Here is a 13,994-nt window from a genome sequence, read left to right on the forward strand (position 1 = left end):
TGTCATAATATCAAAGTTTAAACTGCACAGATCATTCTCAAAACAATCAGCTTCTTCCATATCTTTGTCTTACACATCTCACAAGTGCCTACGGGGCTGTAATGACAGTGAAAGGAGGAGGTGGGGGGGGTGACGGCTGTTGGGTCTAGCCCTAAGGGTGGGGAAAGCTCCCCACGTCTGAAATGGCTGCAGAGTTATCAGCCCAGAGATGCTTCACCTGCAACAGTTTGGTGCTTTGTTCTCAGGGAGAGCCTTAAAACCTTGGGAAATGCCCGGTCAGCTGTGTGACTCTGTTTTGTCCTCAGTATCATCACCAACCTGCCATTTTGGATCCCGCATCACTTGGGCACATTGCAGAGGGCACCAACATCTCCAACATGTGGAAGGACGACCTGACCCCGATACTGATAGAGCGTGTCCCCGGCACTTCTGGAAGCTACGCAGCCCGCCTGGTGAGAACAGCCTGTCCTCTGTTTGCTATTCTGAGACTAGGAACAGGCCCTGTATTTGGGGTGGGCAGACACCCCGATCTGTGTGCTCATGGGCTAGTGTAAGAACAGCCAGGGTGGGCCCCAGGTATCTAATAGACCGAACTTCAGATGGGATGCTCGGTTCCAGGTCATGGTTCTAATGTTCCCGCAGCCTGCCTGTGTTTTCTTTTCTCTTGTGTGTGTGTGTGTGTGTGTGTGTGTGTGTGTGTTTTGGGTTACACCCGGCAGTGTTCAGGGGTTACTCCTGGCTCTATGCTCAGAAACTGCTCCTGGCAGGCACAGGGGACCATATGGGACGCCGGGATTCGAACCAATGACCTTCTGCATGAAAGGCAAATGCCTTACCTCCATGCTATCTCTCTGGCCCCTGACTGCGTTTTCTTAGTGACATCCCATCTAAGCAGCCGGAGGTCTTTCCACTCTCAGGCCTTCTCACCTGTCTGCCGGGGTCTTCTCCCTGGAAGGGAGGTCATGGTTAGGGGGTCCTGTTTCTTGTGGCTCAACAGCCCCTCAATACCTCCTCAGAGTAAGACTAAAAACCAGAACATGGGACCAGAGCAGTAGCACAGCAAAGAGGGCATTTGCCTTGTAAGCTGCCGACCTGGGTTTGATCTCCAGCGTCCCATATGGTCCCCATGCCTGCCAGGAGTGATTTTATTGTTGTTGTTGTTTTGGGGCCACACCTGGTGGTGCTCAGGGGTTACTCCTGGCTCTGTGCTCAGAAATCGCTCCTGGCAGGCTTGGGGGACCATATAGGATGCTGGGATTTGAACCACCATCTGTCCTGGGTCGGCTGTGTGCAAAGCAAATGTTCTACCGCTGTGCTATCTCTTCGGCCCATCTCCCTGGCCCTTGAACTTGCATTTTTGACACCAGTGGACTGGAGATTTCTGCTGTTCAGAGCCAATGCCTTCTTGAAGCTAAGCCCCACTGTGTTGGAAATTGCTGAGAAGAGCAGGAGTGTGAGAACACGCCCCACCCCCCAGAGATTGCTCTGGGGACTTGCAGAGAACATCCCAAAGCCAAAACTCAACTACAAGAGATATTGGCAATCTCATGAGGTTATGCAGCCAATTTATTGCTTATTAAGAAATTAGTTGCTAAGATAAATAGAAAATATTTGTGCTGGTGGGGGGTGGGGAAAGGGTTACTTTAGGGAAAGCTCCTTCTGGGAATGTGTTGATGCTTTTTAAAAGGATTTTATGTCAACAGAGATAAAGCAAAAATACTTCCAAGACCTGTTTGGTAACGGAGACACGAGTTTGTGTGGGAGACTTGGAGGAAGCCAAGACAGTCTGCAATCCTATTTCGTTTTGTGAGCATGTGGGCTGCTCATGAAAAAAAGGTGAAAGCATTTTAGGAAGCGGCTCATCATCAGGATACCAGATGTTTGGGAATATATGCTTTTGTTTATTAAATAAAGATGATCTCTATGAGTTTTCCTCAAAGCTCTATGGATAATTAATTTTCTTATTCTGCAGGAAGCTTAGGCATGCAGTGATGTCACTGTCCAAACGAATGTTCTAGCATCAGATTCCATATATTCTCATTGAGAATAAGTCATTAGTTCTGTTTTTGTTTGTTTGTTTGTTTCCTCCTTTCTGGCCATACCTGGCAGTGCTCATGGATGTATTCAGGGGTCCCTTTTGGTGGTGCTCAAGTGAAGCGGAAGCCTCATGCTCTTATCCTGAGAGATTGGGAAGCCGGGTCTGAAAGCAAACACCGACGTAGGAAATAATCCACATAACGTTGAAGCTCAAGGCTTCCTCCTGGCTCTGTGCTCAGGCATCACTCCTGGTAGGGCTCAAGGGACCCCATGATGAGTTTTGGAAATTGAACCTCTTTTGGCTATGTGCAAGGTCAGCAATCACCCCAACCCTGGGTTTTCTTATTTTTCTTTTTTCTTTTTGCAGTTTATTGATTGATTGATTGGTTTGGGGGGCCACACCTAGCGATGCCCAGAGATTACTCCTGGCTCTGTGCTCAGAAATCGATCCTGGCAACCTTGAGGGGCTATATGGGATGCCAGGAATCGAACTGGGTCTGTCCCAGATTGGCTGCATGCAAGGCAAATGCCTTACCACTGTGCTATGTCTCCAGCCTTCTGGCTTTTCTTCTGGAAATGGTCAAGTTGTCCCCAGTGACCAGGATAGACGAGATGGGAAGCAGCTTATCCATGCCCAAGCCCCGCTCGGGCCCGACGCTGGGCGTGCCTAGAGAAAGCAACTTGTCGTGTGACCTCAGCGTTTCTCATTGACCTGAGTGCCACCAAGCCTCACAGTGCCCACGTTCCTGGGACTCTCCCGCACTACCCATGCCCAAGTATCTGCATCCGTGTGGGTGTTTGTCTCAACAGGAAGGACTTGTTTGACTGGGCTGGGGAACAAGCAAGTAGAGGGTTCTGGAAGGGTTACAAGGACATATCTGTCTAAAGGTCAGTTAAGGCATTGCATACGGCCATAGAAATTTGATAAGGAAGAGATATTAAGGGCAGTCAGATCGGAAAGAAAGTCATGGATTGCATTTTGGGGGGACTACACCCAGAAATGCTCAGGGGTTATTTCTGAGTGGCTTGGGACCATATGGAGTTCTGGGAATTGAACCCTGGTCTCTATATGCAAGCCAAGCACCTTCCCCTTTGTACTAATGCTGTGGCCTTGAACATCTTTTGTTTGGGGGCCACACCCTGTGATGCTCAGGGCTTGCTCCTAGATCTGTGCTCTGGAATCACTCCTGGTGGGCTAGGACAACCACATGGATGTCAGGGATCAAACCTGGGTTTACCATGTGCAAGGCAAGAACACTACCCACTGTACTATATCTCTGTACTATCTGTACTATCTCTCCAATCATTTTTAATGGAAAAGGCCGCAGGAACGTTTTGAAAACATAACCAGTGCCTCTGTGGTCCCATTTGACTCGAGTTTTTGTTCCAACCAGCACATCCTGAAGAGGCTCCAGAGGCTGAAAGCCCCGTGGTCTGTGCAAGTAGACACGTTCCTGAGCTGGACCCCCTTTGGTTACCGGTCTTTCTCCAACATCATCAGCACCCTTAATCCCTCCGCCAAACGCCACTTGGTCCTCGCCTGCCACTATGACTCCAAGTATATGCCCCAGTGGAACCAAGTGTTTGTGGGTGCCACCGACTCTGCCGTGCCCTGCGCCATGATCCTAGAGCTGGCCCGCGCCTTGGACACGCAGCTTCTCTCCTTGAAGGTATCTCTTCCCTGGGATGGGGCTGGAGAGATAGCATGGAGGTAGGATGTTTACCTCGCATGCAGAAGGACAGTGGTTCGAATCCTGGCATCTCATTTGGTCCCCCGTGTCTGCCAGGGACGATTTCTGAGCATAGAGCCAGGAGAAACCCCTGAGTGCTGCCGGGTGTGACCCAAAACAAAAATGAACAAACAAAAATATTAGAGGCCACGCAGAGCAAACTCTAGAACCCTCTGGGGATGGAGGAGGCCACAGAGAACTGGAGACTCTTCCCCGTGACCCACAGTATGAGCTTCATTGAATATTCGTGGGGAGTTATTAAGCTCTTTGAAGTGTAGGCCATGGCCAGCAGATCTAAGATGATGGAGAGTAAACAAACTGACTGCCTCCCACCCCCCGAGTTCATGGGTATAGTTGCGTCTTAAAGTTGAAGGATGGATTTCTTTCCAAGAAGCAAAGAAGGTGGAAGGTTCATAGAGGCAGATGTGTGAGAATTCTTATTTTAACAGTCACAATGCAGTTAGTGGTGCTTGTGGTGGGAAGAGTATTGCATTGCTGCAGAGTGGTTGAGAGAGAGACAGACAGACACAGAAAGACAGAGACACTGAGAGAGACAGGAGAGGAGAGAGAAGAAAGAAACGAAAGAAAAAGAAAAATGGAAGAAAGGAAAGAAGGAAGAGAAAGAGGGAGGGAGAAAGGACAGGAGAGAAAGGAGGAGGGAAGGAAGGCAGGAGGAGAGAAGGAAGGAAGGAAGGAAGGAAGGAAAGAGGGAAAGAGGGAAAGAAAAGAAGGAAGAGGGACCAAAGACAAAGCACAGCGGTAGGGTGTTTGCCTTGCATAAAGCCATTGCAGGATGGATGGTGGTTCAAATCTAGGCATCCCATGTGGTCCCGAGCCTGTCAAGAGCGATTTCTGAGTGCAGAGCCAGGATTAGCCCCTGAGTACTGCAGGCTGTGACCTTAAAAAAAAAAGGAGGAGGAAGAGATGAAGAAAGAAAGAAAGAAAGAGGAAGGAAGGGAGGGAGGAAGATAAGATGGAGGGAAGGAAGGAGGAAGGAAAGATGGAAGAAAGAAGAAAGGAAGAGAAAAAGAAAGAGGGAAGGAAGGTGGGAGTGAGGAAGGAGAAAGGAAAGGAAGGAAAAGAAAGAAAGGAAAAGGGGAAAAGAAAAGCGAGAGTTAGTCAGGCATTTCCAGGTGAAAAGCAAGGAGGAGAGAGAGAGGTGAGAGAGAGAGAGAGAGGGAGAGAGAGAGGGACAGAGAAAGACAGAGTTAGAGAGAGAGGGACAGAGAGAGACAGAGACAGAGAGAGAGAGGGACAGAGAGAGACAGACAGAGAGAGAGAGAGAGAGAGAGAGAGAGAGAGAGAGAGAGAGAGAGAGAGAGAGAGAGAGAGAGAGACAGACAGAGAGTCAGCCAGGCATTTTCAGGTGAAAAGCAAGGAGCAGAAAAACACTTTCTTGTTATCGGGGAAATCTGGCTCAATTTTGCTAAGCATAGCAGAGCTTTTGTTCTGGCCCAGTTGCTATTCCAGGCCTGAGTCTGCGGGTCCCCTGGAAGAAAGGGGCTCAGTTCCGAAGACCTTGTATTCTGGTATAGCTCAGAACCAGATCAACCTGGCCCAGCCAACCCGGCGATCTGTTGCCAAAGCCCTCCTGCCTTTGAGCTCTTGGAGAAGCCTTTGCTACAAGCTTTCATCAAGGATCGATTTCGAAATAAAAGTGAGATAATTTGGCTTCATCTTTGCTCGTGATGGGGGCCTGGAAAAAGCCAGCCCTTGGCTGTTTTGCCACTTCTTTGGGTTTTGTTTGTCCTCTCGTGGTCCCCAACTTTCGACTCTTGGCTGAGAATCACCCCTTTCCACTGTGGTCTGGAGGGGAGAACTGGACAGGAGAAGCTCCTCAGAATCTCAGACTTTTGGGGGCCAATGGCTCCAGCCCAAAAAGCCAGTGACCGGGGCATTGTTGACCTGGGGGAAAAAGAAAGACAGGTCCTTCTTGGAGAGACACTCAAGGTCACTGCAGACAGCCCTGAGCCCAGTTGGGAGGCCCCTGCTGAGTCCCCACGGTGTCCCTGTCTCAGTTACTGAGTTATGAGCCCGGGAGAGAAGCTGCAGGGAAGGGCTGGGTGGCTGTGACTCTGAGAGGGGCAGCTCCAGGTGGGACAGAAGTGCGTGGGATTGGCATGTGCCCCCACATTTCTCGGAGGTGGGGAGTGACCTAGCAGGGACACTGGTCTTGCTCCCTGCCTGGACCCAATTGTTTCTCTCCCTCTCTCTTCTCTCTCTCTCTGTTTCTTTTTCTGTTCTCTTCCTTGATCTCTCGCTCCCTTTTTGTCTCTCTGTCTCTGTCTTCTGTGTCTATTTCTCCCTCCCTCTGCCTTTCCCTCTCTTCCTCTCTCTCTCCCTTTTTGTCTCTGTTTCTCTCTTGTTATCTCTCTTCCTCTGTCTCTCTCGGTCTTTGTCTATCTCTGTCTCTGTCTATATCTGTCCCCCTGTCTTTTTCTTTTGTCTCTCTCGGTCCTTTATGTCTCTCTGTTTTTCTCTACCCTCTCTCTGTCTTTTTCTGTTCTATCTGTCTATATCTGTCTCTCGATCTCTCTCTCTTCTTTTTTCTCCAACCCCTGCTTCCTCTTGGTCTCTCTCTTTTTGTCTCTCTTGGTTCCTTTCTGTCTCTCTGTCTCTGTTTCTCTTACTCCTCTTTCCGTCTCTCTCCCCTATCTCTTTATATGCTTCTCTCTGTCTCTACCTCTGTCTTTCTGCCTTTATCTCTGTCTTTGTCTGTCTCTCTGTCTCACTCTTTTTGTCTTGGTCCCTTTATGTTTCTCTGCCTCTGTTTCTCTCTCCCCCTCTCTGTCTCTCTCCCACTCTATCTTCATCTCTCTCTTTGTGTCTCTGTTTCTGTCTTTGTCTGTCTGCCCTCAGACCCAGGTGGAAGGCTCTCGCTCAGACCTGTCCCTGCAGCTGATCTTCTTTGATGGTGAGGAGGCCTTTCAGACCTGGTCCCCCAACGACTCCCTCTATGGCTCCCGGAACCTGGCCAGCAAGATGGGGGCCACGCCGCACCCACCAGGGGCCAGGGTCACCACCCAGCTGCACGGCATTGTGAGTGGGCGGGTGGGGTATGTGGGGGTGTCTGCAGGCCCAGTGAGCAGGGATCATCCAACCCTCTGGGAGGATTCCCCACTGGAAAGCTGGGAGGGCATCGTATGCTGAGAATGTCTGGGTCAGGGTGCGCCTGCCACGTGTGCATATGTGTCATTCTGGACACGTTTGGAGGTTGCCCTGACAGCAGCAGAGGGTGTGACCCCCAGCCTCTTGATGGTCACTCTTCAAGGCCCCCATCCTACCTGACACTCTCTCCCCCAGGACCTCCCTCCATGGGGTCACCGACTTTTCTACACCCTCTCCCCGCCCTGTTCCCCGAACTGGCTACTTGGAAGGTCCTCGGGGAACCTTATGCCATAGCTTGGGAATCCGGACTCCCCCTTACATCACTTCTTTTGGCGCCTTATGGCTCAGGGCTTAGGGGTCTGGGGTCAGGGCTGGAGCCATAGCACGGCAGGGAGGGCGTTTGCCTTGTAAGCTGTTGACCTGCGTTTGGTCCCCAAAATACCAGCTGGCACCTGAGCAAAGCCAGAAATGAGCCCAACTCAGTGCTATTCTGCCATGCTGTCTCTCTGATCCCCCAAATTAACTTATTTGGACTTATTTTGATATTTTTGTTTTTGTTTCATTTTGGGGCCATACCCGGCTCTGCGCTCAGGAATCACTCCTGGCAGGCTCAGGCGACCAACCCTACAGAATGCTGAGGATTGAACTCAGGTCCAACTCACTGCAAGGCAAACACCCTCCCCTCTGGCCTCTGATTTTATTTTATTTATTTATTTTTCTATCTTTTTTTTTTTTTTTTTTTTTTGGTTTTGGGTCATACCCGGCAGAGCTCAGTGGTTACTACTGGCTCCATGCTCAGAAATCATTCCTGGCAGGCTCAGGGGACCCTATGGGATGCCGGGATTCCAACCGATGACCTTCTGCATGAAAAGCAAATGCCTTACCTCCAGGCTATCTCTCCGGCCCCCAAGATTTTATTTTATTTTTATTTTTTAATTTTTTATCATTGACAAATAGAAAAGGTACTTGGGAACAGTGAGAAAACATGACCATCTCTCTTCCTTAGGATTTATTTGTCTTGCTGGATCTGATTGGAGCCCCGAACCCCAGGTTTTCCAGCTTTTTCCCCAACACTGCCAGGTGGTTTAGAAGATTGCAAGAAATTGGTGAGTGTCACTGTCTTCCAGACAGGTTTCTCCCCACTGGGAAATGGGGCTCCCTGCTTCCCCCTCTCCCTGCTTCCTCTTCCTTTGCTGTTTCTTTCTCCTTCATTCCTTCCTCCCTTCCTCCCTCCCTCCTTTCCTTCCTACCTTTCTTCCTTTCTCCTTCCTTCTTTTCTTTCTTCTTTCTTCCTTACTTCCTTTCTTTTCTTTCTCTCTCCTTCCTTCCTTTCTCTCTCCTTCCTTTCTTCTTTTTCTTTTTCTTCTTCCTTCCTCACTCTTTCTTCTTTCTCTCTTCCTTCCTTCTTTCTTTTCTTCCTTCCTTTCTTCTTCCTTTCTTCTTTCTTCTTCCTTCCTTTTTTTCCTCCCTCCCTCCCTCCTTTCCTTCCTTCCTTCCTTTCCTTCCTTCCTTCCTTCCTTCCTTCCTTCCTTCCTTCCTTCCTTCCTTCCTTCCTTCCTTCCTTCCTTCCTTCCTTCCTTCCTTCCTTCCTTCCTTCCTTCCTTCCTTCCTTCCTTCCCTCCTTCCTTCCTTCCCTCCTTCCTTCCTTCTTGGACCATACCTGCTGAGGCTCAGGGGTCACTCCTGGCAGGCTCAGGGGACCCTATAGGATGTTGGAGATGGATCCCAGGTCTGTCCCTGGTTAGCTGCATGCAAGGCAAATGCCCTCCCTGCTGTACTATCACTCTGAACCTCTATTGCTGTTTCTGTCGGTGTGTCCTGGGTCACACGTGTGGTTGTGACACTTTCACAGCAGTGCTGGGGACAAAACTTGTGGCTTCATACATGTAGGAAGCTGCCCCTGCATGGGCGGGACCTCTCTGAGCTCAAACACCCCCAAATCCAAACTCCAAGGCCTCAGTACAACTTTGAGTTTGCCCCGTGCCCCTGTTTTCTCCATCTCACTTGGCTGCTGTGTTTCTCTTTTTTTGTTTTGTTTTTGTTTTTGTTTTTGGGCCACACCTGGTGACGCTCAGGGGTTACTCCTGGCTATACGCTCAGAAGTTGCTCCTGGCTTGGGGGACCATATGGGACGCCGGGGGATCGAACCGCGGTTCGTCCAAGGCTAGCGCAGGCAAGGCAGGCACCTTACCTCTAGCGCCACCGCCCGGCCCCTGCTGCTGTGTTCCTCATTTCTCTTCACCTGCACATGAAACTTCTGTGTGGAAATGTGTTACGCAACAGGAACAGAAAATACTACTTTAGGCCGAAGCAACAGCACAGTGGGGAGAGCATTTGCCTCTGATCTGACTCAGATCAGATCCCTGGTACCCCATAGGGTTCTCCAGATCACTGCTAGAAGTGCAAATCCAGGAGTAACTCCTGAGCACTGCTAGGTATGGCCTCAAACCCAAAAATAAGTAAATATAATAAAATTTAAAACAAAAGAAAAAGAAAATACTGCTTTTTGTGTTTACTTTTCTTTCCTTTTCTGTTCCCGTCTTCCTCTTGTCCTTTCAAACCTTCCCTTTCCCTTTGGGTTGCTTGGACTGTGGGAGCTTAAGGGCAGTGCTTAGGGGAGACTCCGGCCTCAGGGAGCCTCAGATAAATCAGTCCTTATCTGACTGGAGAACAGCCTACCTGTTTTCCTAAGGGCAGAGCCGGGATGGAGGCTGCCCTGCTGTCCCAGGTTATAGATATGAAGCAGGGTCACTGCCGAGAATTATGAAGACAAGACCAGGGCTGAAGGAACAGCAGGAAATGTGTTTGCCTTGCACAAAGCTGACCCAGGGTTCAGTCCCTGGTATCCCATAGGACTCCCTCAAGCCTGCCAGGAGTGACCCCAAAGTACAGAGCTAGGAGTAAACCCTGAGCACCGCCCAAAAAATACAAACCGAGCAAAAATGAAAAACAGAAATATGAGAGGAAAGCAGAGGGTGGGGTGGAATGGGTGGGTGGAACCAACAGCCATCAAAAGACCAGGGCAAACATCGACTACCATCTGTCTATCTTTGCTGATCTAACTAGGCCAAACCTACACTCGGGACTGATGGGACAAAGGTCTCTCCCGTGCGTTTAGGCCCCAAGCCAGGTGGAGACACAAAGCTCGCTCAAGAGAGAGGCCTGTGAGCGAGAAAAGGTGAATAGGGCCGAGTGACAGCACAGTGGAGAGGGTGATTGCTTGCACGCCTCAGCCCTGGACTTGATCCAGACACCCCATATGGTCTCTTTTTTTGGGGGGGGCCACACCCAGCGGTGCTCAGGGGTTACTCCTGGCTGTCTGCTCAGAAATAGCTCCTGGCAGGCACGGGGGGGACCATATGGGACGCCGGGATTCGAACCAACCACCTTTGGTCCTGGATTGGCTGCTTGCAAGGCAAACGCCGCTGTGCTATCTCTCCAGTCCCCCCTATATGGTCTCTTGAGCACTGCCAGGAGTGATTCTTTTTTTTTTTTTTTTGACTTTTGGGTCACACCCGATGACACTCAGGGGTTACTTCTGTCTCTGTGTTCAGAAATCGCTCCTGGCTTGGGGACCATATGGGACAGTGGGGAATCAAACCATGGTTAGCTAGGTTAGCTGTGTACAAGGCAAATGCATTGTACCAAGGTCTGTTCTGGGTCAGCCCTGTGCAAGGCAAACACCCTACCACTGTGCTATCACTCTGGCCCAGTGATTCTTTTGTTTTATTTTGTTTTGTTTTTGGGACACATCCAATGGCGGTGCTCAGGGCTGACTTACTCCTGGCTCTGAGCTCAGCAATCGTCCCTGGTAAGGGGGACCATATGGGACGCCGGGGAATCAAATCGTGGTCTGTCCTAGGTTAGCCACATACGAGGCAAATGCCTTACCACTTGTGCCACTGCTCTGGCCCCAGGGACTAATTTTTTTTTGTTTGTTTATTTTTGGGTCACACCCAGTGATGCTCAGGGATTACTCCTGGCTATGCACTCAGAAATCGCTCCTGGCTTGGGGAACCATATGGGATGCCAGGGGATCGAACCGCAGTCTATTCTAGGCTAGCGTGGGCAAGGCAGATGCCTTACTGTTTGTGCCACTGCTCCGGCCCTTAGGGACTAATTCTTGAGTGCAGCACCAGGAGTAAGCCCTGAGCACCATTGGGAGTGGCCCCCAAACCAAAGGAACCGAAAAAAAAGGAAAGAAAAAGAAAAGAGAAGGTGAATAAATTCAGTTCTTCAGAGCTCAGTGCCTGTTCCTCAAATACCACCTGCTGCTTCTCACTCACCACACACACACACACACACACACACACACACACACACACACACACACACACATTCAAGCTCACACATTCACACACCCATTCTCACACATATCACAACAGTGCAGTCAACAGCTCAGGAGAGCATTTCCCCGCTCTGTCACCCCTGCCCACCGAGTAGCAACCCACCAGCTCTCCCAGCCCCTCTGGCCACCATATAATGCTTCTTGCCAACTCAACTCAACTCCTGGTACAGATCAGAACCTGCTTAGGGGGAAGCCAGGACTGCCCTGGGCTCTGGCAAGGAGATAAGCAGGACGAGCACAACCGTGAGGGCCTCGGAGTCCCCTAGAAAGCTGGGGACCCTTCTGTGGGCACCTTGTCTCTCCCCTGAAGCACCAACGTAGACAGTGTAGGGTTGGGTCTACACCAGTGCTTTGTTCTTTGCTTCCCATTCTCCTTCCTCCACTTTCTGTCCACTGTGGCTCTTTCTCCTGGGACTGACTCCAAACCATGCTTGGATGCCCAGGGCATCACAGAGGTGACCACGCACCCCTATTATATTGTGTTTCCTTTGGTTTTTGTTGGGTTTGGGGGCCATACTTGGGAATGCTCAAGGCTCACTCCTGGATAGCATATGGGATGCTGGGGGTTGAACCCTTTATATGCAGAGTAAATACCTCCCCACTATACTACGTCTCTGTCCCTCCAGTGTGTGATTTTCAAGCGATTCCCCCACATATGTAGGGTGACAAGCCCTCCTGACCCGGTGCATTCTGGGTGTCAGTTGCTCAGAACCTGAGTCTTAGCAGCTGTTTCTATTCTCTACAGAACGTGAACTCCATGAATTGGGTTTGCTCAAGAACCACTCGTTGGAGAGACCCTATTTCCAGACTGAGAGCCAGGGAATGGGCATTCAGGATGACCATATTCCATTCTTGAAAAGAGGTAAGAATGATGTGTCTGGTTGGACATGCGCCCTCTGCCAAAGCAAACCAGACCAAACCATCATCCATGTTACTCCAAATGGTTCTTTCTAGTCACTCTGAGCATGCAGGGTCACCCCACTGAGTTCATGGCTTAGAAAAGCTTCCACCAGGGGCCGGGAAGGTGGCGCTAGAGGTAAGGTGTCTGCCTTACAAGCACTAGCGTAGGACGGACCGCGGTTCGAACCCCCGGTGTCCCATATGGTCTCCCCAAGCCAGGGGCGATTTCTGAGCTCATAGCCAGGAGTAACCCCTGAGCGTCAAACAGGTGTGGCCCAAAAAAAAACAAAAAAAAAAAAAAGAAAAAAAAAGAAAAGCTTCCACCAGTTACCCTATGGCTCCTATTTTCTCTCATGGGAATCCTTCTGTAATCTGGAACTCGCCTCTCTACTACTCCCTCCCTGGAGGCCGCGGCTCCAAGCTCCTGCCCTAGCATTGCTCGCACCCTTGGCTGGTCCTTCTTGCACTTTGTGTGGAGCTGGTGGGAATCAGAGTCTTGGAAATTTGCCCGGGGGTCCTTCTCACAGTTTCCCCCAGCTTCCCCCTGGTTTCTTCCAGGATCCAGTGGTAGTTCTTTTACTGGTTTATGTGCAGAAGGTCCCTAAGGCAGGGCTTTGCCTTATCTTAGAATAGGGACCAGCATATAATCAGTGTCTTTTTTGGCTTTTGGATCACACCCAGCGACACTCAGGGGTTACTCTTGACTCTGCACTCAAAAATCGCTCCTGGCAGGCTCGGGGGACCCTATGGGATGCTGGGGATTGAATCCGGGTCTGCCCCGGGTTGGCCGCATATAAGCAAATGCCCTACCACTATGCTATCTCTCTGGCCCCCATAATCAGTGTCTTAAGTTTCCCTCCTGAATGGCTTTGTTGACTTTGGAATACTAGGGTTCAAGGAAGTCGAAGTGTGAGGGATTATCAGGATTTTTTGTTTTGTTTCGTTTTGTTTTGTTTTTGATGTTTTGTTTTGTTTTGTTTTGGGGCCAAACTCAACAGCTCTCAGGGGTTCCTCCTGGCAGACTTGGGGTGCCCTATTGGATGCCAGGGGTTAAACCTGGGTCAGCCGCATGCAAGACAAATGCTCTTCCCACTATGCTATTGCTATCACAGTTTTTGCAGAGCCAAGAATTCTCATTTTGCTCAAAGGAGGAAACTTTCTGGCCAACTTCCTGGAAACCCTTTTTTCATTCCAAGCCGCTTCTTCCTCTTCCCTTCTCAGGGGTCCCAGTTCTGCTTCTCATCACGTTTCCTTTTCCTGATGTCTGGCACACCATGGACGACAATGAAGAGAATCTGGACAGAGGCTCCATCGACAACCTGAACAAGATCATGCAAGTGTTTGTGGCCGAGTACCTGCATCTCAGGCCTCTGTCATAGCTGGCTGTGCCTGAGAAGGACCCAGCAGTTCTCAAGGACAGAATCGCGGTGACATCTGATTGCAGCCAACGTTACGAGGAAGCCTCTACCGTCGTGCTCCTCGCTGCAGATCTCTTTGAATATGTGATCAATAAATCCTAGATTTGCATCAGAGCCTCCAAGGTGTCTCTATTCTTATGGGCCTCTGTTGGCTTCCAACATTGTGCTTCTTTAGGGGTATAGCACCCTGTGTCTTCAGATGCTTGAACCGCTCCGACACCAAAGTAATGATGTTTCTCCATGTTGACCATTCAACTCTTTTTGTTTTGTTTTGTTTTGTTTTGTTTTGGGGGCCGTACCCGGCGGTGTCTAGGCATTGCTCCTGGCTCTCTGCTCAAGAATTCACTCCTGAGGAGAGCTCAGGGGACCATATGGGATGCTGGGGATCGACTCTGGTGGGCCATGTGCAAGGCAAACACCCTCCCCGCTGTGCTATTGCTCCAGCCAAGCAAT

General features: G+C 50.1%; 1 protein-coding gene across 1 annotated transcript in view; it reads left to right on the plus strand.

Annotated features, from left to right (window-relative positions):
• QPCT (glutaminyl-peptide cyclotransferase) overlaps positions 1–13,655 on the plus strand; it is a 29,342-nt gene extending 15,687 nt beyond the window's left edge. The window contains exons 2-7 of the mRNA XM_049784265.1: positions 306–452; positions 3,432–3,707; positions 6,627–6,806; positions 7,882–7,981; positions 11,969–12,085; positions 13,345–13,655. Of these exons, the coding sequence (XP_049640222.1) occupies positions 306–452; positions 3,432–3,707; positions 6,627–6,806; positions 7,882–7,981; positions 11,969–12,085; positions 13,345–13,502 (978 nt within the window). The 3' untranslated portion in view covers positions 13,503–13,655. The remainder of the gene's footprint in view (positions 1–305; positions 453–3,431; positions 3,708–6,626; positions 6,807–7,881; positions 7,982–11,968; positions 12,086–13,344) is intronic.
• The last annotated feature ends 339 nt before the right edge of the window (positions 13,656–13,994 follow it).

This window comes from Suncus etruscus, chromosome 12, assembly GCF_024139225.1.
Source record: "Suncus etruscus isolate mSunEtr1 chromosome 12, mSunEtr1.pri.cur, whole genome shotgun sequence".
NCBI classification, from domain to species: domain Eukaryota; kingdom Metazoa; phylum Chordata; class Mammalia; order Eulipotyphla; family Soricidae; genus Suncus; species Suncus etruscus.